General features: G+C 42.0%; 1 protein-coding gene across 2 annotated transcripts in view; it reads right to left on the reverse strand.

Moving 5' to 3' along the window:
- Positions 1-24,852, reverse strand: part of LOC311502290 (rho GTPase-activating protein 42-like) — a 61,546-nt gene extending 36,694 nt beyond the window's left edge. For both annotated transcript variants that reach the window (XM_084564454.1, XM_084564453.1), the window contains exons 1-3: positions 24,274-24,852; positions 16,833-16,928; positions 16,679-16,740 (exon numbers count right to left, since the gene is read on the reverse strand). In XM_084564454.1, the coding sequence (XP_084420580.1) occupies positions 16,679-16,740; positions 16,833-16,928; positions 24,274-24,427 (312 nt within the window). In that variant the 5' untranslated portion in view covers positions 24,428-24,852. The remainder of the gene's footprint in view (positions 1-16,678; positions 16,741-16,832; positions 16,929-24,273) is intronic.
- Between the last annotated feature and the right edge of the window lie 601 nt (positions 24,853-25,453).

A 25,453-nucleotide genomic window follows, 5' to 3' on the forward strand; every position in this document is an offset into this window, starting at 1 on the left:
TAAAAATGTTGTATAAGAGCAAGTGGAGAATTAAAGTAGATTTCCGGGGGTTTAGTGTCTCTGTTTTTTTAACTGCCAAGATTATCATCAGTTAGAACAGAGGTGGTTGAGTATGTAAATATTTGGCAAGGCAAGCGTGTTCATACTGAAACGGATAATTTCAGAAATAGAATATCTCTCAATTACTACATTGCTCGTTTATTTCCTGTTTGCATTCTAAAAAGCTTGAAGTATCGCATGCCAAGTATCGCATCACCAGATCAAACCTCAGTCACTATTTTTCCTGAATTTTATCCATCATTCATCTAACACAGGAACCTACTGAACTGAGCATTTTATGTAAAATATTACACTAAAACTGGTTCATTTTTAGCAGCTGACTGTGCAGTACAAAAGAGAAAGTTGTGGTTGATATTGAGACTTGAGTGAAACGGAGAAAAAAACTACAGCATGGTTATCGAGCTATGAGATATAAATATGTGTGTGTTTATATTATGACTCTTTAGTCATGAGTATATACAGTTGAAACCAAATGTTTACATACACTGTGTTAAAAGACACAAACATTTTTTCCTCACTGTCTGAAGTTATATCAGACTAAACTTCTCCTGTTTTAGGTCAGTTAGGATTACCAAAATTATTTCTATTTGCTAAATGCCACAATAATGAGAGAGAGAATTACTTAGAGAATTTGTTATTACTTTCTTCAAAGTCAGAAGTTTACATACACAAAGATTACTATGTCTTTAAACAATGAAGGAAAGCGCTGATGATGATGTCATAGCTTTGGAAGCTTCTGATAGGTTAACAGACAACATTTGAGTTAATTGGAGGCACACCCATGGATGTATTTTAAGGCTACACCTCAAACACACTGTTTCCTTGTTTGACATCATAGGAAAATCAACAGAAATCAGCTAAGATATCAGGAAGAGAATTGTGGAGCTCCACAAGTCTGGTTCATCATTGGGTACAATTTCCAGATGCTTGAAGGTGCCACGTTCATCTGTTCAAACAATTACACGCAAGTATAGACACCATGGGAATGTCCAGCGATCACACCGCTCAGGAAGGAGACGGGTTCTATGTCCCAGAGATGAACGTGTTTTGATCCGAAACGTGTGAATCAACCCCGGAACAAAAGCTAAAGACCTTGTCAAGACGATGGCTGAAGCTGGGAAGAGAGTGTCATTCTCCATAGTGAAACGAGTCTTGTACCGACATGGACTGAAAGGCCACTCAGTGAGGAAGAAGCCATTACTCCAAAAGCAACATAAATAGGCCAGATTACAGTTTGCAAATACACACAGGGACAAAGACCTTAATTTTTGGAGACATGTCCTGTGATCTGATGAAACTAAAGTGGAACTGTTTGGCCATAATGACCATCGTTACATTTGGAGGAAAAAGGGGGAAGCTTGTAAGCCTGAGAACACCATCCCAACTGTGAAGTATGGAGGGAGGATAGCATCATGTTGTGGGGCTGTTTTGCCGCAGGAGGAACTGGTGCACTTCATAAGATAGACGGCATCATGAGGAAAGAACATTATGTGGAAATATTGAAGCAACATCTCAAGACATCAGCCAGGAAGTTAAAGCTTGGGCGCAAATGGGTCTTCCAAATGGACAATGACCCTAAGCATACCGCCAAAGTAGTTACAAAGTGGCTTAAGGACAACAAAATCAATGTTTTGGAGTGGCCATCACAAAGCCACAATCTCAATCCCATAGAAAATTTGTGGGCAGATCTGAAAAGGCGTCTGCGAGCGAGGCGGCCTACAACCCTGACTCAGTTACACAAGTTCTGCCAGGAGGAATGGACCAGAATTACAGCAGACTATTTCGAGAAGCTTGTGGAAGGATACCCAAAGCGTTTGACCCAAGTCATACAGTTTAAAGGCAATGCTACCAAATACTAAGGAAATGTATGTAAACTACTGACTTTAAAGAAAGTAATTAAAAATTCTCTAAGAAATTCTCTCTCTCATTATTGTGGCATTTAACAAATTGAAATAATTTTAGTAATCCTAACTGACCTAAAACAGGAGAGGTTTAGTCTGATTTAACCTCAGACAGTGAGGAAAAAAGGTTTATGTGTCTTTTAACACAGTGTATGTAAACATCTGGTTTCAACTGTATTTTGCAAATATCAATAAAATTTCGCTTTTTTCTGTCTAGCTGATTTAGGTTCGAAATAACTTCCCAGCCCTATTTCAGGACTTCAGTTTCACTTCAGTTTAGAACTGTACCAATACAAAGAGAGGCCAACTTTCTTTGTATGTTTTTAACATAATGCAATAAACAGGAGCAAAGTGAAAACTACAAGTTAAAATCATTGTTAAATCTCATTGCCAGTCCTTTCAGGTTATGTAGGCAGGGTATTTCAGATGAATCCACTTGCTGGAATTGCAAAAAAAAAAAAAAAAAAAGAAAAAAAAAAGATGGTACTGTTAGACGTTCAAATCCTTCAGCAGATTTGCAGTTTTGCCATGGCAAGTGGAAAAGCATACAATGAACACATATGCACGCACACAAATATAAAGACAGAGAGAAAAAGAGCGAGAGCAGACGAAAACACAGCACCCTTTTATGGACTTTTCTAGGCAATTGGGGTTGCACTCAGTCTCATGGGGGAACTGGCAAAATAGGTTGCACATGGTTTCTCTGCAACCCAACCATGCACACCACCACAAAGGCACACACACATACACAAGCACTCATAGCACTATACATGGTTTAGCATACTATCCCCATACATTGCACATGCACAAAGGTCACTTTCACAAAAACCTTGCCAGACTCCAGTCACTCCCACACAAAGGGCTCAGTTGATGGAGGGTCTCTGAGTCAAAGACATTTCCCAAGTTGCCATGGAGCACACAAGCTGCTGCTACGGAGTATTCACGACAAACATATGAATCATACTGCTGGGAAAACCAGATCAAGACACAAGCTTGAGGAAATCAGTGTGATGAGTCAAGTAAGGAGGCAGGAGCCTATCAGAGACACACCAGCTGTTAGGTCCAGGAAACGTTGGTCTCTTTATTGTTCCTATGACAACCCTAACATTCTAAAGTCACCTAGCAGGACTTATCGCTACATCTCCCTTTTCCAGTTAGTTTCCAAAAGAGAGACCTTACTTTAAAAACATCTGACTAGACATGAGGAAACTATCCAATAAACACACTTTCTAGTTGTAACAATAAACCAATAGTAGGCTATATAAATATATACATTCATAACTGAAAATTCATCTAAATTCAAGCAAACTCTAAAATCTTTTCACTTCGATTCTTCTCTAAACTCTTCTAAACCAGTATCATAAAAATCACTGCTGTAAACATCAGATAATAAATAACAATAAGTTAAATAATCGTCTTCTCCGATTTTAAACAATTATTATTATTATTTTACACATATACGATCACAGTCACTTTTTTTTTTTTTTTTTTTTTTTAAAAAAACACACATTATATACATTTCTGTCTCAAGAGCCCAGGCTCTTCCACTGAGTGAGGGAATTATTGTTATCCAGCATTCACTCAGGGTAGGTGTTCACATTTTCTCATAGTTCAAGCGAACTGGAGCAGTCCTGACTCTGACAGGATAGCGTCTCTCGTTCACTGGAGTGTGTTTGTGACTTAAGTCACACCTCTCAGGGGTGACGGATGTGTCAGTAGATCTAGCAGGATCTGCCGCTGGAGTGGTATTTTCCAATGACAGGTCAGGGATCTCGGTGGGTGTGGCAGGCGCCACAGGAGTCTGTGAGAGATGGAATCTGTTCCTCCGCAGGCTGCCTCTTGAAGTCTCCACGATGTAGGATCTGGGTGTTCCTGCAGTGGACACCACGGTGCCTCTCTGTTGCATGTCCTTGACCCACACATGGTCGCCGGGCTGCAGTTCCGGCATGTCACGTGCTGCGTGGCGACAGTTATAGTTCTGCTGCTGTTTCTGTCTGTAGCTTTGCTCCTTTCTTTTCAAGTCCTCCCTATCTGTACATGATGGGTTGAGCTGGGAGGGAAGGACAGGAATTGTTGTGCGGATCTTCCTCCCCATGAGTAGCTCTGTGGGACTGTATCCATTGGCCAGAGGAGCAGAGCGATAGGCCATCAGGGCCAGATAGGAGTCACTGGATTTCTTGAGGAGATTTTTAATTGTCCTCACAGCCCGCTCTGCCTCTCCATTGATTTGTGGGAAGTGTGGACTGGAGGTGACGTGGCTGAAGCTCCAATCCTGTGCAAACTTCTGAAATTTCTCTGAAGCAAACTGTGGGCCATTGTCTGTGCGCACCACTTCTGGTATGCCATGACGAGCAAAGATAGACTTGAAGTGTTCAATCACAGCCTCTGATGTTGTGAAAGTTAATTTTGCTACTTCAAAGAAGCGAGAATAAAAATCCACTATGACTAAATACTGTCTGTCTTTCATTTGAAACAGGTTTGCTCCTACTGTAGACCACGGCCTTTGCAGGAACTCAGTGGGCAACATTGTTTCTCTCGGGGTTGTTTTCTCTCTGGCGCATGTATCACAACTCTCTATCATTTTTGTCAGTTCTTTGTTGAGTCCAGGCCACCATACTGATCTCTTGGCTCTCTCCCTGCATTTGGTTATGCCGAGATGACCCTCGTGCAGCTTAGCTAGCATATCTGCTCTGAGCGATGGCGGGATGACAAGTCTGCTGCCGTAGAGAAGCAAGCCACTTTGAACTGTCATTTCTCCTTGAAATGGCAGATATGACTGGAGCACCTGGCCTATTGAGAACATGTCTGGCCATCCTTCAGCACAATACTGCTTTATCTGTCTCAGTATCGTCATTGTCTTGTTGTGTCTGTATTTCTTTTAGCCTTCTCTCTGTTGCTGGTAGACTAGCAATGATGGAGTCTTCTGACAGTCCTGCAGGCGTGCTGTTTTCAGGTGCTCTGGACAACACATCTGCAGTCGCTATCTCTTTTCCTGGCACATGAGATATAGTGAAGGAAAATCTCATTAGGGCGCATGCGTAGACGCTGGATGCGTGGTGGCAACTCATCAAGGCTTTTTGAGCCCAGCAGTGGGACAAGAGGCTTGTGGTCTGTCTCTATGTGAAAGTTTTTCCCGATGAGGAACTCTGCAAACCTCTCACAGGCCCATGTGGAAGCAAGAGCCTCCTTCTCAATCTGAGCATACCTCTGTTCAGTGCTGCTGAGTGCCCTTGATGCATATGCCACTGGTTTCCACTTTGCTGTGCTGTCTTGCCGCTGGAGGAGAACAGCACCCATGCCATATGATGAGGCATCTGTTGAGACAAGCGTATCAATATTTGGGTTATACAGAGCTAGACCTGGAGGAGTAGTCAGGTCCTCCTTTATGCTGTCAAAAGCCTGCTGCTCTTGCGGCCCCCAAGTCCACATGTTTGATTTCTTGATCAACTCTCTGAGTGGGTGAGTTTTCTCACTTCGGTGAGGCATGAATTTACCAGGATGATTAGTCATCCCCAGAAAGCGTCTCACCTCACTGACATTTCTGGGCTCCTTCATGGATTTGACAGCGCCCACCTTGTCTGGGTCCGAACTGACCCCTGCTGACTCGATGATCTGCCCCAGAAACTTTATCTTGTTTTTCGAAAACTCACATTTGTCGTTCAGTGTCACTCCTGCACTCTGCCGCCGTGAGAGTGTTTTCTGCAGCTTCTCATCGTGTTCTGCCTGACTGGCTCCCCAGATGAGCATGTCATCCATGTGACACACCATCTATGCCCTCTAGGATCTGCTGCATGCGTTTCTGAAAATGTTCTGGTGCTGATGAGATGCCAAAACATAGACGATTATAGCAGTACCGTCCGAACGGAGTGATGAACGTGGTCAGCAGAGAAGATTCCTTGGAGAGTGGAATTTGCCAAAATCCTGAGTTGGCATCTAGTTTTGAGAAGACTTTGGCCCCGGTGAGCTGTCCAAGAGTGTTCTCCACCGAGGGAAGTCGACGTCTCTCTCTCTGTACTGACTTATTCAGCTCGGTGAGGTCAGTGCAAATGCTCACAGCTTCTCGTGCGCGTTTAGGAACGACCACCATGGGCGCACACCATGCTGTGGGTTGATCCACTTTTGAGATGACACTTTGCTGCTCCATGCGATTTAGCTCCTTTTTGACTTTGGGAAGGAGGGGAAGTGAGACTCGCCTAGGTGTTGAGACTGCAAAAGGCTTTGCATCTTTCTTGAGTACGATGGTGTACTCACCCCCCATTTTTCCGAGTCCAGAGAAGAGCTTTGTGAATTCCTGCTTCACCACCTCGCTTGTGTCCAGGCTGACGTTGTCCAGCCTGACGACCAGCTGCAGCTCTGTGGCGGCTGCTCGGCTTAGCAGCGGTGTCCTCAGCTCATCCACAACATACACAGTCTATTTCTTGGTTTTATTTCACTTTTTCAGAGTGGCTTTGAACTTGCCCATCACTTTTACAGGGTTTCCTCCTGGCCCTTTTAGAGCCAATGTAGCTTTTGATAGCTGATCGTACTGGCCCTCGTCGTACAGTTTTTTGGGTATGGTTGTCACATCTGCGGCCTGTGTCAATTTTAAACACTGCTTTGTGGTCATCCATTTTTACCTCAGTCATACAGGGACCAGCACTGTCTCCTGCCTCTGTTGACATGGAGCCCAGGAAAGAAACTCCATATTCTCCATCACTATCCTGCGTGTGTGACATTGTGGCCATATTCACCTCATGTAACTTTTTTTGACCTACAGACTCGAGCATTATGTCCTTTTTTTCTGCACTGGTTGTATGTTACATCCTTTGCTGGACACTGGTCTACGCTGTGCCCTCTTGTGTCCCCACACCTTCTGCATGGTCTGTTCTGTGCTTTAATGAACACTGGTTTGGACCGTGGTTGAGCCTGTTTTGTTTTTGCACCACCGCGCTGCTGTGCGTGCATGCTGTCCAGCTGTGTGTTCATCAGGTCTCCTTTGCAGTTAGCTTTTAGCAGTTTGTTTTGCTTTTTCACCTGTTCACTCTGTTCAACTAAAGTGACAGCTTTCTGTAGTGTCAGTTCAGGATCCAGCTGTAATCTCTCCGATAGACGTTTGTCTCTCAGACCCACGACCAGTCTGCCTCTCACCATCTCGTCATGTAACGCGCCGTATCCACAGTGCTCTGCCAGGCAATGTAATGCAGTGATGAACGAGTCAGCTGACTCGCCCAACTCTTGCTGCCGTTGATTAAACATAGCCCGTTCATATATGACGTTCCTGCGAGCGACGAAGTGAGTGTCCAAATTCTCTTTGACTGTGTGGTACTCACTTGCTTATCAGCCGTTAGGTGCAAGGATGTTAGAATGTATTCTGCCTCCTTGCCCATTGTGTAGATCAAAGCATTCACTTGATTTTCATCTGCTTGGGTTTCCAAACCTGAAGCGATGCAAAATCTGTCGAATCGTTTGATCCATTTCGGCCAGTCCTCTGTTTTAAACGAGAATTTCTCCGGTGGAGCACCTTGAAACTGGTTCATGATGAACGCTGTCGATCCGTTGCCTTGGTAACGTTGCTGTAAGCTACAAAGTTACAAACCGTTTCCTTCCGGGCAGCGGTTGGCAACACTAACACTAAAAAGACACTTTTTCACGAAAAAAAAAAATAACAAACCGCCAGCTGACGACTCACTTGGCTACTAATTAACTTCTGACTAATTAACTTCTGACACCATGTCGTAGCGTTATTGCTAAGTCAAGACGTAATGAGGCAGGAGCCTATCAGAGACACACCAGCTGTTAGCTCCAGGAAATGTTGCTCTCTTTATTGTTCCTATGACAACCCTAACATTCTAAAGTCACCTAGCAGGACTTATCTCTACAGTAAACTGATTATTTTTTTGCCTCTTGGGGGCAGTGGAAAAGTTGTGAATGCAACAGTGACAATCACATTTATGCTGCTATTGGAAGCCGGCGGCAGTTACAGAACAACAATATTAGACAGACAGCTAGTATAAAGTTCTGTCATTCTGAGTAAACTGCCTTAAGCTAGGAATATTATGTTCTGCCTATAACCCTAATGCCCATTCACTGCTTTCCACGTAGTACTGTCCACGGCAGACCGGGAATACCTTACAAGAGCCATGGTTTTGTATACCCAGTTAATGACGCTCAGATCCTTCCATTTGATCGCTTTTCCTGATTCTAACACATCAACTATGAGGACTAAATGTTCACTTGCTGCCTATTATACCATGGTCTGGGTGAATACTCGATTCTGATTGGCTGGAGGGTGTAGGTTAAAAAGTGATAATGTACACCTAGGAAAGACGTTTTGTCAAATTGCCTGATGACAGTTCTAAATTATTGCGCTGGCTCAAACGCAAGATGGTAACCATGGCAACGGAGACTCAACGTTATTTCACAGTTTATTCATCGCAACAGCAAGACAGACAAAACATTAGTCATTTTATCATTTCTTTTAACTTATTTGGTGAGTTTGACAACTTTGAAGACTGGGATGCAGCAGAAGAAAAACAGAGAAGAGAATATGAAAAGAAAAAGGAGAAGCGACACAAGGAGGTGACACCGGAGGAATTGACGAGCAAGTCATGTGTCTGGCCCCAGCCAGTGTGAAGAGGACCCTCTCCAGGATCAACCCACGAAAGGCAGCCGGACCAGACAACATTCCAGGCCGTGTTCTAAGGGACTGTGCCGAGGAGCTCAAGGATGTCCTCACCGATATCTTTAACATCTCCCTGAGCCAAGCTGTTGTCCCCAAGTGCTCCAAAGCCGCCACCACAATCCCAGTCCCAAAGACCCCTAACCCATCCAGCCACAATGACTATCGGCCCATAGCCCTGACCTCCACCATCATGAAGTGCTTTGAGCGGCTGGTCATGCAGAACATAAAATCCATCCTCCCTCCCTCCCATGACCTGTACCAGTTCGCGTACAGGCCAAACAGGTCCACGGAGGATGCTATCTCCACTGCTCTCCACCCAGCACTCACCCACCTGGACTCAAAGAACTCACATGTGTGAATGCTGTTCTTAGATTTTAGTTCAGCATTTAACACAATCATTCCCCAACAACTGATACCAAAACTGAGCCACCTCGGATTAAAAACCTCCTGTCTGCAACTGGGTGCTGGACTTTCTCACAGGGAGGCCACAAACTGTGCGGGTTGGCAGAAACACCTCTAAGACCATCACGCTGAGCACAGGAGCTCCACAAGGGTGTGTGCTCAGCCCACTGCTCTTCACCCTGCTAACCCATGACTGTGTTCCAACCTACAGCACCAACCACATCATCAAGTTTGCGGATAACACAACTGTGGTAGGCCTCATCACCAACAACGATGAAGCCAACTACAGAAGAGAGGTGAGCCTACTGGTGCAGTGGTGTAAAGACAACAATCTCATCCTCAATGTGGAGAAAACAAAAGAGACTGTTGTCGACTTCAGGAGAGGTCACCCCCAGCATCCCCCGCTGACCATCGAAGGTGTTGCTGTGGAGAGGGTGAGCAGCACCAAGTTCCTGGGGGTGCACATCTCAGAAGACCTTTCCTGGACTAATAACACAACATCACTAGCCAAGAGGGCTCAGAAACGCCTCTACTTTCTCCGGAAACTACGAAGAGCACAAGTTCCGCCCTCCATCATGTGTTCTTTCTACCGGGGAACCATTGAGAGCGTCCTCACTGGCTGCATCACTGTGTAGTATGGAGGCTGCACTGCCTCCTGCTGAAAGACCCTGCAACGCATAGTGAACACAGCCAGCAAGATCATCGGTGCCCCCCTGACCTCCCTCACAGACATTTTCCACACCCGCCTCACTCGCAGAGCCACCAGCATTGCCAGTGACCCCTCCTACCCCCTACATCCCCTCTTCAGTCTCCTGCCATCAGGAAAAAGGTACCGGAGCCTCCGGGCCCGCTCCACCAGACTGCTGAACAGCTTCATCCATCAGGGTGCTGAACTCTGGCCATGTTGCAAACGTATTGAGAAATTGACAATAAAGAAATCTTGAATCTTGAATCTTGAACGAATTAGAGGATGACAAGGACGAGATAAACACAAAGAAAACTACGAAATGGGCAGTTAAAACATTAAGAGACTTCCTGGCTGACAAAAACATGGACATAAACTTTGAAAGCTACACTGCCGCTACTCTCAATGACGTTTTGCGACTGTTTTATGCGTCTGTCCATTCAACCAAGGAAGGAGGAGAATACAGTGTTGCCAGTTTGAGGAGTCTGAGAGCCAGTATTAACCGCCATTTAAGTGACGTCAACATCATTAGTGACACTGTGTTCAAGACCAGTAATGCGGTTTTTAAGGCGATACTGAAGCGTTACAGAAAGAGTGGGAAGGACACCAGCTTCCACCATCCTCGCATCACAGAGTCGGATCTTCAAAGAATCAGATGTTCATCTGTCTCCCGATACACCCCTCGGCCTCGTCAGAAAGGTGTGGTTTGACATCCAGCTGTAGGGCTGGGTACCGAACTTCCGTTCTTTTGTGGCACCGACCGAAATGCTTCGGTAGTACCGAGTATCAAAACATGCCTCGTCTTTTGGTGCCAAGTTTCGGTACCCAGAGGTTAATCACGTGACCAAGACCTGATAATGCTGCCTGTGATTGGCTGTAACGTTATACTTTGCGGCATGCAAGAAAAATACGTGGTACCAGACAGAGACGTTTTGTGGTTACACCCACAGACGGGGTTCATCTTTGTTGTGATAGTGAGCTGTAGTTGTGTGTCGCTGAAACGCTTAAAAAATGCCACCAAGGTCAAAAGTGTGGCTCCATTTTAGCAAGATTGATGCCAATACTGGGCGATGCAATATATGCAAAAAAATCATAATTGCTAAGGCTGGCAATACGACTAATTTGATGAAACACCTGACCGTGCACGGAATCAATTTAAGAGCAGAAAGTTGTTCCGTGTTTGACTGCAAGAAGAGCGGACCGCAGCCATCTTCCTCTCAGCATTCAAAACCGCCTGTGGACGTTACAGGGCCCGAGTGGCCTGATTCAAAATCTCCACCACCGGACTTCGCTTCATCTGAGAGTACCAACGACGGTGCTATGTCTCTGATATCAACAGGTACGTTTACTTAATGTTACTGCAACTTAATACGTGCATCGCGCCGTCGGTTAAACTTGGGTCCATGTGACGCTAACTTAAGATATTACTGTAGCTTTATTTTATGGCTATGTAGTTAGCTAAATCAAAAGCTAACTAGAGATTGACAGTAACAGATAAAGCTTAGCTTGTTAAGATGTGCTCATCAATTGGGTCAGCTGGTTAAACAGCTTACATAATGTGCACTCACTGTTATGTTTATCTTCTCCTCACAGTCACAAACGTTTGCTGCCTTTTTCGACAGTGGAGGCTCCATGGTGGAAGTAAGTAAGCTGTAAAGGATATTGCTGAAGCCTTTATCTCTCAGCCTAGATAATAATAATATAATAACAATAATAACACAGCCATGTTATTGTTGATTTTTTGTGTTCTAATGTCAATTAGGGAGATGATAAGAGCCCTAAACCCCAGATATCAGCCCCCCAGCAGAGACATGCTGTCAAATACACTCATACCTGCATGGTATGCAGTAGAGAAGGGAAATGTCAAGAGAGAATTGAAAAACGTCAGAGATGTGGCTGTGACCGCGGATGGGTGGACCAGTGTGGCACAAGACCACTACTTGACTGTTTCAGTCCACTTTGTGAGAGAGGGTACCATGAAGGAGAAAATCCTACATACCAGGGCAGTCTATACATCACAGATAGGGAATGTAATAGCTGAGGAGATAGGGGATATTCTGGATGAATTCAACATAAAGGAAAAAGTGGTCGCCATCACTGTAGATAACGCAGCTAATATGGATGTAGCAGTAAAAAAGATGAGCATTAGAAAAATTGGCTGCTTTGCTCATACACTAAACATTGCTGCTCAAAAGTTGTACACCCTACCTGCCATCTCAAAGTGGGCAGGAAGAATCAGAGCTATGGTGGTGTGGTTAAAGCGGTGCAGCTTGGCTAAACCTGTCCTTAAAGAGAAGCAGCGTCTTCTCGGTAAGTCTAAATCAAAATAGAGTAAACTTAGTGCAACATTACATGGCTAAATCAATTATTGAACTATTACTACAAATAAACAACCCATTTGACAACCTAGGCCTGTAGCGATGCGTCGATGACGTCGACGAATCGACTTAAAAATTTCGTCGACGTCATATTTCTGCGTCGACGCTTCGCCACACACGTGGGATACCAAAACATTTCAGAATGGAGGACGAAACAGCAACCTGCTCACACAACTCCCAAATAAGCCCTGCAAAAAGTCCCAATAAACGAAAAAGGACTAAAACAGCTCACCCTAAATCATCTATCATTCAAATTCAGTACAAAACGTAAAGGCATCGTTATTTGCTCTCTTTGTCAAATGGAGTTGGCATACCACACCAGCACAACAGCAGCATCTGAAACGGAGGCACCCCATTGTCACTCGTGATGGAGACAATAACAAGTAAGTAGGCTACTAATGTTGGCGGCTGACTCTGACCGGCCCGCGTAAAGCTTGTCATTTGTTTTCGACAGATCATCCGGACAGAACTTTTTTTTTTTTTTTTGCGTGGTGTCCTAAATTAGCATGCTAATGCCGTGTTAAACATGCTGCGGTTGTTTGGCTATCGGACACTTTCAGTGTGTCTGTATGTTAGCGTGTATGTTAACAGACTGGTGTTTAGCTGCTGCAGTGATGTTGTCATTTATAGTAGTTTTCTGTTAGCCGTGTGTGCTACCGTGGAACAGTAAGCTAACAGATTTAGCCCGTTGTCTGCTAACTGGTCTGCTAACTGGTTACAAAGACAGTGACGTTGGTCACCGGTACATCGTTACTACGTCTTTGTGTCAGAATCTCCGTTAACATATTTTAGTATTATTGGTCCACCGTATGAACTTCAGAGCGCCGCGCTGCCGTACCGATACGCTGAGCGGTTGCCAAGGCAACCTTGAGACTGACAAGTTGGGAGGAGGAGCTGATTGACATTCCTGCTTGAGGCACGCAAAATACCTGCGGGTCAGGTCTGATACATCGAAAATATTATCTTTTTGGTATTTTTTTGGTATTTATTTGAGATACATTATGGTTTTCATTAATCAAGCAACAGAAAAATAATCGTTAATAATCGTCCAATTAGTCGTTAGATTAGTCGACTAATCGATAAAATAATCGCCCGACTAATCGTTTAATAAATAATCGTTTACCCCCAGCCCTATGACAACCACACACACACTGTCTCTCTCTAGGTCTTCCTGAACATGCCATCATTTTGGATGTAAAGAACAGGTGGAACAGCCTGTTCCTGATGGTGGAGCGATTTCTGGAGCAGTTTCCTGCCATCCAGGCAGCCTCCATGGACCCTCGGCTAAAAAAAATCAATGGAGAAGGACAGGTATAGATAAGGATGGACACTGTTATTACCTTATTCTTTTATCAATGAATACTAATGTGCTGGGCTGTGGTCTAGCTAATAAAACAATGTGTATTTTTTTTTTCAGACTGGAGAGACTTTCTGATGAGGATTATAGAAAAGCAGAACAGTTTGTCAGAGTAATGCAGATACTCTATACTTCAACCATCTGCATCTCTGCTGGAAGGAGTCCAACTTTGGGCCAGATTCTGCCCATCTTGGGGAAACTCCAGCACCACTTCACAGTGACTGATGAGGACTCCTCCTTTACACAGACCATCAAGGACAAGATCTGGGGTGACCTCTCAAAACGACACCAAGTATGTAGCATAATCCTGTAGATTTTAAGTTGTGTTCATTAGGTATACTCAGAGATTTGACTACTATAGTATGTTTTTGTCTTGCAGGATGAGAGCATCAGGCAGTTCTTGGAGGAGGGTACAGCCTTAGACCCAAGATTTAAGACGAAAGTGGCCGATGAAGTGTGGACCAGACTACAAGAGGAGCTAGTAACTAGGACCTCACAACAGGTGTTTTTTGTTATTGATAATATTTGATTCCTCTTCCATTGTAGATCAGTTTATATGACTCCCTTAATCTACTGAATGCAGAATAAAGGTCTAGTGACCCAGGCCCAGCAGATGGAGCAGGAGCTTGAAGGGACAGCTGGTGACCATGATGACAACTCTTCTGATGAAGACTGTACAGCTGCAGTAACAATACTGGTAAAATAAAAATATACAAAGACATCCTGCCCCCAAAATTTACTTGTTGGCATCTATTCTGATTGGCCTTCTTCTTCTTCTTCTTCTTCTCAGAAGAAGCCAAAGCTTTCTGCCCTTGAGGAGCTATTTGCTGATGAGGACATGGCAGTTGGAATAAGACAAGAGAACACTCTTAGCACCACAGAGAAGATTGAGGAAGAGATACAGCGGTACAGAGGTCTGCCATCTACCCTAACCTCAGTGAATCCAGTAACCTGGTGGTGGAATGCGAGGGACACTATGCCAATGCTATCAAACTTGGCAACCAGGTATCTCTGTGTGCAAGCATCATCCACACCCTTAGAGCGTACTTTTTCTACCGCTGGGGACACCATCAGCCAGGAGCAGGCTTGTCTGTGTCCTGAGAAAGCAGACATGTTGATTTTTCTGAAGAAAAACTGCTAAGTGAAAAGGTCCTCAGTATGTAGCAGAACATTAGATTGATTTGTAACTTGTTTGCAAGTGCTCTTTTGCACTGGAAATTATTTGTTGTTTATTTTTTCTGTAAGAAAACTGCTTGGAGTGGAAAATTACCAAAGCTGAAAAATAAAACTGAAGATTTGTACAATGTGTAATGTAATTTGCTTTTTGTTATCTTATAATCTTATAAAATTGGTATCGAAAAAAGTATCGTTCAGGAACCGGGATCGAAGTGAAGGTATCGGTATCGGTATCGAAAATTTTTGATTGATACCCAGCCCTATCCAGCTGTGTTTTGCTCGGCATGGCAGGTAAGGGAGCCGAGAGCTGACCATGACATCTTTCATCATCCAAAGAGACGAGCATGGCGTTGTATACCTCAGCTTAGCGCATAATCCTCAGACAAAAAAACCATAAAGATCCGAACGACCCACACAAGGAAAACCTACGAGGGTTCATGTTCGCCAGGCCCGGGGATCCTCTGTGTCCAGTAAAAAGTTTTAAAAAGTACATCTCCAAGTGTCCACCAGATGCAAAATCGTTTTATCTCCACCCGAAGCGCTCCATCACTGTGGCATCTGATGTGTGGTACTCCAGGGAGCCGATGGGTGTCCACTACCTGGAGAACATGCTGAAAAAAATCAGCGAAGAGGTCTGTACACTAGCTACATTCTAATAATAATGTAGCCGTATAACCCCTCTTCTGTCCTCATTAATATAGCCTGTTTATTATTGTTTCTTTCAGGTGGGTCTGTCGCGGGTTTACACCAACCACAGCCTCCGGAGCACAGCTGTCAGTCGTCTCTCTGACGCCGGGCTGGAAACTCACCAGATCATGTCGGTGACAGGGCATTGTTGTGAGAGCAGCCTGCAGGCTTACTGGGCTCCGTAAGTACAGAACAGACGAGAATGGAGCAACATTTTGTCATCTCCCAGTGTCCCAAGCAGTGGTCGTGGCGAACCACAAACTTTAAATCTCCGTCCATCAAATGCCACGATGATGGACATGCCAATATCGCTATCAAATTTTACAATTAATGGAAATGTAGCATTTAATTTTAAATAGTGTGTTGATAGTTAAGTTACGTCTGGCATAGGCCTACTGCCATTGCCTATCTTTCTGTCTTGCATATAGGCTACTTGCTTGCTCCTTTCAACACGTGATGATCAGAGTGAATGGCTGACAATATTTGCTGTAATAAAAACGATTTAGGAAACTATCTGTGAACTTTGATTCTTTGAAACAAAGTTTCGCATCATCCTCTGGACACACACAAGCGGTAAGTAGTGCACTGGCCTTCTGAAATGACACTTTGTATCACATAACTTAAGGTTAAGCCATCATCTCACTTCCCATCACTGATCAACTGCTGCGGTCGGGTCGCTGTGGCCACGTTGCTTGGCAACGCCTGTATACGGGAGATATTAAATAGTGCGCTGGACTTGTAAAAACCCTCACGATTTTAACTCTAAAACACATTAAAGTATTATTAATTGATTAAATATTTCTTTCTTTCGTAAGTGACCATGGTATAAGTGGGATAATGCCCTTCGAGGTGTCCATTAACAGAAATGAGTGGACTTCACGGAAGCAACGGTTCACACCTCCGCGTCGTCCATTAATTTCTGTTAATGGACACCTCGTCGGGCATTATCCCTTACATATATCCCACCCACTGTCAGATGCCATGATAACCAGATGACCTGACCACTTAATGTTATAGAACATCTTTGTATATGAATCGCAGACATTCTATGCAGTGAGGATGGTGAACTGAGAAATAGAAAAGATGTGTAGTGTAGAAGTTAAAATATGAAGGAATATATAGAAAACCTAACCTAACCTAAACTAAACAAATCATTTAAAGGGGCTAAATGTAATAAATAAAGGATTAAACATACCTGCTAAGTGTAAAATAACACTGGTCTACTTGCTGTATATCTTGAAACTTTTTAACTTCACTTAAAATGGCCTCTATTCAAATTAAGTTTTGAAATGTACTGATTCAAGAGCAGCATTCTCTCTCTCTCTCTCATGCACGCACGCACGCACGCACGCGCACACACACACTTCTTACCAGTCGTTTTCTCTCCTCTTCCATGGTGCTTAACAGTTGAGAGAACTCCTTCAATGAATGAGCTGCAGAAGAAATTAACAGAAAGTTGTATTTTCCACAACGTTGCAGTCTCAGCTTACAGTTTTCAAGATCATTAGAGGAGTTGCTGTCTCACCTATACTGATCTCATCATCGGTCTCAGCATCTCCAATACATTCAAACTGGAACTCCTGTAGAGACTGGGAGAACCGCTGCACAGCAAGAGACAGACCTAAGAAAATACAGAAACCATGTTCATTCAGTCATTTGAAACAGGTACAACAGTTTAATTATTGACATCACATATTCATAGCTAATATAGTTTTACTATTTGCAGATATACCCTCACTTGTCCAACACAATATAATGCTCCCGTTCTCCTACAGTCTACAGGCCACACCCCTTCTTTATTCCTGTAATAAATTATTAGTGCATTTTCCAACTCTTGCATTTTATCCACTGCAAAGATAAGACATCAAGTGTCTGATAAACAGTAAACAAGTTGCCACAACCTGCTAAACAGTGTTTACGTGTCCGAACGATTCTCCAATAATAGAGTTTAGAACCACCATTTATTCTCTAAGGTACACAAACACTTTCACTCACACGCCCTAACAGTGGTCTGCATGGCAGCTTCAATCAGACACAATTTCAATCACACCACTGCATTTAGAGTGAAACCATGAAAATGTCTCTTAGTGGCAAATCATACCAGGTAACTGCCTGAAGAACAGCAACAAGGACTGTGGTCCGCTTTTATGTGTGAAAGCCAAAGGACCTGTAAACAACAGCTTTATCCTGTTTAAGTGAAAACTTAAATGAGGTTGTGTTATTCTTTGAAAAAAAGAGCTATGGAGATGATTTGCAAAAATATGAGAATTAACATATGAGAACAATTAGATCCATACTATTAGGTCCGTTTACATCAGTAATATCTGATGTTTACAAGTGGGAAAAGCATGGATATAATTTTAATTATTAGGAGCTGGAATATACAAACAAATCATTTCCATTATTAATGTCAAAAAGTCTGCTTTTTAAATGGTAAAAATATTTAGGCACTTGATGGACCTATATTTATATTGTATTTCTATTAACTTCCCTTGAAATATTGAGTAGACTGTCCTACTTGTAGACTACATGATATAGTTTGCATGTGTCAGTTAAGTGATGCTGGACTGCATTGATGCAAAGAATGGTTTGTGGTAGTTTCTGTTTACATGAAAATCCAGTTCTCTGCTATAAAACATAAATAAGATAAGGATAGGAAGAAATGTTTCCTTCATGTCCACTTATAAGAATTATAGAATTATGACATTTATTATTATTATATATCAAAAAATATTTATATGACCTAAGAGACAAATCAATCCGTAATAATCTAATATGTTCCATTATAGTGATCATTACCACACTGCACCTTCATACATACAGTACTTTTAGTTAACACCGTGTCATGGTTGGATTAACCCATAATATGCTGGGCCCCTATTAGACCCTATGTATCCCACTTTTTCTCAGCAGCCTATAGTTTTAAACAAATCCAAGCAAGCCTCAGATATGGTGATATGTGCAGAGCTATCCTCATAACTGGCCTCATAAGTGGAAGAGTTGTGAAGATAACAATGATAATCACATTTTAGCTGATCTTCCAAAGACAGGCAGCAGTTAATGAGCAACATTATCATTCATTCAGGGTGGCCAAATAGTGAATATAAGTTTTTTATTCATTCACTTATTAGTCTGTCTCCAGTTTAGTGCTACACAAGTAGTATAGAAGGAGTTTTTAAGGTTGTTTTAACTGAATACAGTACCCAAACATGACACAATAAGACTACTGAAATTAAACCAAAACAGTACAATTGTGGGCCACACAGCTACTATAAAGCTCTGTAAAATGAACAGAGTTTGGGAAGTTTATTTTTCCCTATGAGTTAATAGAAAATACTGATGGTGGCTACTTTAAGAAGCAACACACTTATTGCTTTGTTTACAAGCTGGATCTGATTTATACAGATGGTCCACACACAGAGAGGCTGCAAAACTACTTGTGTACAAAGGGAAACTACTGGTTTAAATGTTGATACTAACAATTTAGTTAAGATAGTTATTGGAGTAGGGCGGCACAGTGGCGAGGTGGTTAGCACTGATGCCTCACAGCGGTTCGAATCCATGGGCCGGCTGGGCCTTTCTGTGTGGGGTTTGCATGTTCTCCCTGTGTCTGCGTGGGTTCTCTCCGGGTACTCCGGCTTCCTCCCACCATCCAAAGACATGCTCATTAGGTTAATTGGTGACTCTAAATTGGCATGAGTGTGAGTGTGAATGGTTGTCTGTCTCTGTGTTGGCCCTGCGATGGACTGGCGACCTGTCCAGGGTGTACCCCCACCTCTCGCCCGATGACGGCTGGGATAGGCTCCAGAGCCAGACCCCCACGACCCTTAACAGGAATAAGCGGGTATAGAAGATGAATGAATGAATGAAATGAAGTTATCGGAGTATTGCCATTAAAGGACCTGTATCTAAAATGTGTATTGAAATATTGTTGAAATATAGACTTCAACCAAGGACAAATAAAAACCACGTTAAAAGTACATGTTGACACCGGGGCCAATTGCATGTGTCATGCTTCATGCAATGTGAGGATTTGCTGCTTTTTATAACTTTGTATTCTCATGTTTTGTACTAATAATCAGAAAAAAACATTGTGAAAGTGTCACATTGGCCTTTGAAAAATCACATTTAGTCATTGGACTCAGTTATTGTTGAATTGCTTATATGAACCCATCAAAACATAATAATTTAGTACAGATAAAAAGGAAGCAATGTACACATGATCAATATTGTTGGCCATTACTCAGCCTCTAAGCGGCTGCAGAGGAGCCTTCTAACACGTCTTCACCACTCACTGAACAATGTAAGTTTAGCCAATTATTTGTGGTCTCTGATATCACTGCTATGTATGTTGTCATTATTATTGTTGTCTTTTTTTGGTCGCTTGGCAACGGAGACGCTGGCTGCTCAAGCCGCTCCGTCTGACCTGTTTTTGTTTGGATTTTTTATATTTTACTATTTTATTCCCGATTATTTTTCTTCAATTCTTGTATATTCGTTACTTTAGCTGTACAGTTATAGATAGCCTTTTTTATTTTAATTATTTATTTTGTTTTTCCACACTTTTATTGCGTTTTATGAAGTCTGTCTCTAGTCCGCGTTCTACCTACACTGTTTTGGTGATCAACTGTTATTTCACTGCTATTGGACTTGCTGTCTGCTTGTGTGGTGGAAGCTGTGTTGGACTCGAGCTTGTTAGTGTCTCTCTCCTTTCCCATCCTGACGCTGCGTTCATATAGTCGGTTGACTGTCCAGCTGCTGGGTAATAGTCGGTTGACTGACCAGCCGGAGATTGAGGCTTCGTGCTAGCTATGTGACTGCAAATTATGCACCGATAACATTTCTTCTCCACTTTGGACTGGCTAATGCATCAATCCATGTCGGAGTTTGTGTTTCGGCTATGGGGGGCTTTCAATACACACCCCTTGAACTTCGACAGTTCTCCTCCACCGACACCATCAACATCGAGGTGCTCCACCTTTGTCGGGCAGCCGGGATCCTCCGGCGGAAACGCTACTTGCACAGAGGCGTGCGTCGCTCTCTCATCCGAGCGACGGAGGAAAGCATCCCTCCATCATCTCCACGGGATCTCTTGCCAAATCAACGCGGTTTTCCAGAGCAGTAAGCTCCAGCAAACATACCGCTCCCTACAGTGGAGAATCTACAGCGACCTCCTGGATCATCTCTGCACAGCGCCTGCACACGGCGTTTGCTGTCACCACCGTGCGGCCGTGTCCCTGATAATGTGCCGGACTCTCTGGTGCCATCCACCAGAACAGACGACCACCAAGGCCGCATCCCAATCACTACTCCGGACAACGGATCACGTGACTCAGACATGCCATTTGACCGTAGGCCTATTGCTTCTGCATCGAATTTAGTTACCACCCCCTTACAGTTTTCCTCCACTTCTGATGCCACTTCTAACTGTCATTTTAACCCATTTATCTTTAAGAACAGAAACGGTCTTGGGTTAATTCACTTGAACATCAGAAGCTTACTTCAGAAATTAGACTATATAAATGTATTAGTGTTACAGACAGCTCCTGATATACTTGTTCTGAGTGAAACTTGGCTTAAAAGCAGTGTCAATGACCATGATATAGCTTTGCATGGTTATAACTTGTATAGAGTGGATAGAATTGGAAGAGGAGGAGGGGTAGTAATTTATGTGAAGTCTAATTTATCTGTAACAATTTTAAATGCCATCACCATCCAAAATAATTTTGAATTTCTTGTACTTAAGATTTATTTGGGACCTATCTCTGTTGTTTTGGTTGGGATCTATAGACCCCCTTCTGCTGATTTAAGTTCCATAGACGCTCTAGCAGAATTACTTTCTAAGTACTGCTGCTACAATGCTGAGTTGATTGTTTTGGGTGATTTGAATGTAAACTGGCTGAATAATTCATCCAATTATCTCAAGGAAGTTAGTAGTGGTCTAAATTTATCTCAGCTAATAACAGAACCCACAAGGCCAAATTTAAAAGATCATTCTCGGTCTACCCTAATTGATCTCATCTTTTCCAATAAGTCTGACAAAATTACAGCCTGTGGTGTCTTTGAGCTAGGTATTAGTGATCATTGCCCTGTTGCATGCATACGAAATACAAAGATGAACAAGAACAAATCTCACACAGTTACAAAGAGAAACCTAAAACATTTTAATGACCAAGACTTTTTATCTGATCTCTTTCATAGCAACTTACATTATACTTTTGAAATCACAGATGTTGAAATGGCACTGGATTTCTTTACAAAAACCTTCCTTTCAGTCATTGATAAGCATGCACCTTTCAAAAAATTTAGAGTAAAAGATAGAGTAACTCCTTGGTTTTCACCTGATTTATCAGCTTTATTTAAAGAAAGAAACAGAGCTTGGTCACTAGCTAGGAAGACTGGAAACCCATCACATTGGTTAGCTTTTAAACAAATTAGAAATAAATGCACATCATCTGTGCGGAAAGCTAAATCTAATTATTACTTAGACTTGATAGCAAACTCCAGCTCAAATCCTGCACAATTTTGGAAAGCAGTAAACTCAAACAAAAACACAACCACTAATTCTCTGCCCACCCATATCAAATATGATGACTGTTTCATATCTGAACAGAATGAGATTACCCTTGCTTTCAATAGACATTTTGTTGAAGCTGGGCATTTATTTGATAAAGAGTTTAAAGGGACTCCTCAGATAGTTGACAATTGTGTGCATTATACAAACCATGCTTCTAAGTTTACTTTTCAACCTTTTTCTCAAAATGAAGTGTTTGAGGCATTACAAGCTATTGACACTAGGAGTCCTACTGGAGAAGATAATTTAGATCCTTTTTTCCTTAAATTGTCTGCTCCTATTATCACAAAGCATATAGTGCATATATTTAATCTCTCCATTGTGATGGGCATATTTCCTAGTGCATGGAAACTAGCCCATGTGACACCTTTGTACAAAGGGGGTGATAGAGATGATTTAAATAATTACCGTCCAATCTCCAAATTACCCTGTTTATCAAAGATTTTTGAATCACTGGTTAATAACCAACTCAAGTCATTTCTTTCATGTCATCAAATTTGAAATCCACAACAATCTGGGTTTAGAACAAACCACAGCACTATCACAGCTACCACATTAGTTACTAATAATATAATATCTGCCTTAGATGTTAAGAAGCACTGTGCTGCCCTTTTTGTTGATTTGTCAAAAGCATTTGATACAGTTGATCATCCCTTACTCTTACAAAGATTACATAATATTGGTTTGGATGATAAGGCATGTGAATGGTTTTGGAATTATTTGTCTCAGAGGTTTCAGTGTGTGAAGTCAGGAAATGTCAAGTCAGAGTTTTTGCCAATCACAAAGGGTGTTCCACAAGGGTCCATTTTGGGCCCAGTTCTCTTCACCATCTATATTAATGATATTGTCTCTACCTTAAATGGTTGTCAAGTCCACCTTTATGCTGATGACACTATTTTGTATTGTACTGCTGACTCTGTTCAACTTGCCATTGCTAATCTTCAGGTTTCATTTAATGTTCTTCAAGAAGCTCTCATTAATCTTAAATTAGTACTAAATGAAAAGAAAACTAAATATATGCTATTTACTAGAGCAAGGAATATTGAGGTTAATGATGTGCAAATAACCACTGTAACTGGTTCCAGCATTGATAGAGTTTCTGAGTACAAATATCTTGGTATATGGCTGGATGACAAACTCACATCTAATTACCATATAGCCATCCTAGTAAAAAAACTGAGACAAAAAATTGGTTTCTTCTACAGAAACAAAGCCAACCTTCCTATGGAATGTAGGAAACAAGTTTTTGAAGCAGTTTTTATGTCAGTTCTAGACTATGGTGATGTGATTTATAGAAATGCTACTGCTTGCTCACTTAAAGCCCTGGACTCAGTCTACCACTCTGATCTGAGGTTCATTACTGGTGATGGCTATAGCACTCATCATTGTGTCCTCTATGGTAAAGTGGGTTGGTCATCTTTGTCTGAGAGGAGACTTAATCATTGGTACCTGTTTATTTACAAAGGTATTATTGGAAAATTACCAGGTTATATTTCAAACATGCTTGTTTGGAATTCTGGTCCCTATCAGACCAGATCAAATGACTGTTTGATGCTCAAGGTTCCTCGTATCCACACTGAGTTGGGAAAGTCGGCCTTTTGTTATGGTGCCCCTACTTCCTGGAATAATCTCCAATGTAACATAAAAATGAACTCTCTACTTTCCTATAATCAATTCAGATCTGTAATCACAAACCTTCCTATGTCAAATTGTACCTGTTTTATGTAAATGTTATTTTATTATTATTATTATTATTATTATTTTATTATTTTACTATTAATATTTTCTGTATCTTTATTTTTCCCTTCCTTCCTCCTTTATAATGTTATGTAGGTTATCTTATTATTTGTTTTATTTTGTTTTATTTTCCACAATTATTATACTATATCTATTGTTATCCCATTGTTACTGTGTAATCTCGGCTTCACTGAAAATGAGGACTACCCTCAATGAACCTCCGAGAATAAATAAAGATTGAATCAATGTTGTTAATATTATTATTAGACTGTTATCATTGTTATTATTGCTGAGTGTTACTGTTTTATCTTTGTTACTAATTATAGGAAATGTAGGTAATAGTCAAATAAAATAAAGTTTATTTTAAACAATAATAATAATATAGTCTATCTAAGTTTAAGTAAGTCCAAGTAATCACGCCCAGGACACCAAAATGGCTAGAGCTGGCTCTGATTATAAGATATACATATATTATTGTATCACATACCGACACTATTTAGTTAGCAGCACATACCACCCAAAACAAAGTAATGATTAAGTCCACTGCGGCTTAATCTGGCTCTGTTTGAATTGGTGGCCTTCGGTATCAGGGAGCAGACTGTTCGGCTTTAACCATTACCCCGAAAACAAGTTAGGCTAGTAAGGGTTTACTTACTCCTGAGGGCAGATATGAGCATGTTTCCATCTTTGATGAGGTCCTTTATAAATCTGTTGGTGCGCACGAGCTCTATCTCATGGCAGTGCAGTCGCTCTCTGAACTCCGGACTGTCCAGGAAAGAATCACTGAACTCCAGCGTTGGCAGACCCATCGATAAATTAATACACGGGTAATTATGAAGAGAACTACGGCAAGACGCGTTAACTGTCCCCTCGGTTAGATCTTACCACATGCACAAGCGTTTCTGTGTGCTCAAAAAATACTAGTTAGAAGTTTGCTCCAGCTCATTTCTTTCTCATGCCTTTCTCACTTTTTTCCAAACAGAACTTCCGGACTCTAAAACACAGCAGAGCCTCTGACAGAAAGGGTTTAGCTAAGGTATTCGACGAGTTCCACGCGGCACCTGCTTTTCTAGCACCTTTAAAACCCAGTATACCAAAACAAAACGTCGCTTTAACTTCTTTGCGGCTTTTTGGTCGAAACGCGAGACAGGCACGGTAGCGGAAAGAAACCAACGTTCACACTGTGGACTCTGTGTGGCTTAACGTTTTCTACATACGGCTCTAACTATAGACTTGTCACTATGGGAACGGGAGACTCCTGCTGGCGCGGGCTGAAATCAGTGGAAACGTTTGGCAAGTACTACAGAACATAATAATAATGATGATAAGAAGAAGAAGAAATAAATAACTATAAATACAGTCACTTGCCAGTTCATTAGGTACACTAGTGAAAATGAATGGTATTCAGCATTTGTAAAAAATCACTGACTGTTGATTCAACTGTATTTCAATTCAGTTCAGTTCAGTTCAGTTCAATATGATTTATATGTCGTTAATAACAATAGGCTACAAACTAGATAGTCGCAAGCGATTATAAAGGGGTCCATGCCGTGTCCAAGTCGCCCCCCACCGAACACCAGACGTCATTTAGACGTTTTTTGGGCTAAATCTGGTCGGTCCGTCATGGCCGTAATTTAGCCCAAAAATAGTTGTTAAAAATTGGGCTTTGTGTAGTCGTCCTTTTTTGGTCCAAATTAAGCCCAAAAAAAGTCGTTGAAAATTGGGTTGTGTTTAGTCGTCTTTCTTTAGTCCAAATTTAGCCCAAAAATAGTCGTTGAAAATGAGGCTTTATGCAGTTGTCCTTTTTTTGTCCAAATTTAGCCCAAAAAAAGTTG

Source organism: Chelon labrosus (assembly GCF_963514085.1).
Source record: "Chelon labrosus genome assembly, chromosome: 17".
Lineage (NCBI taxonomy): Eukaryota > Metazoa > Chordata > Actinopteri > Mugiliformes > Mugilidae > Chelon > Chelon labrosus.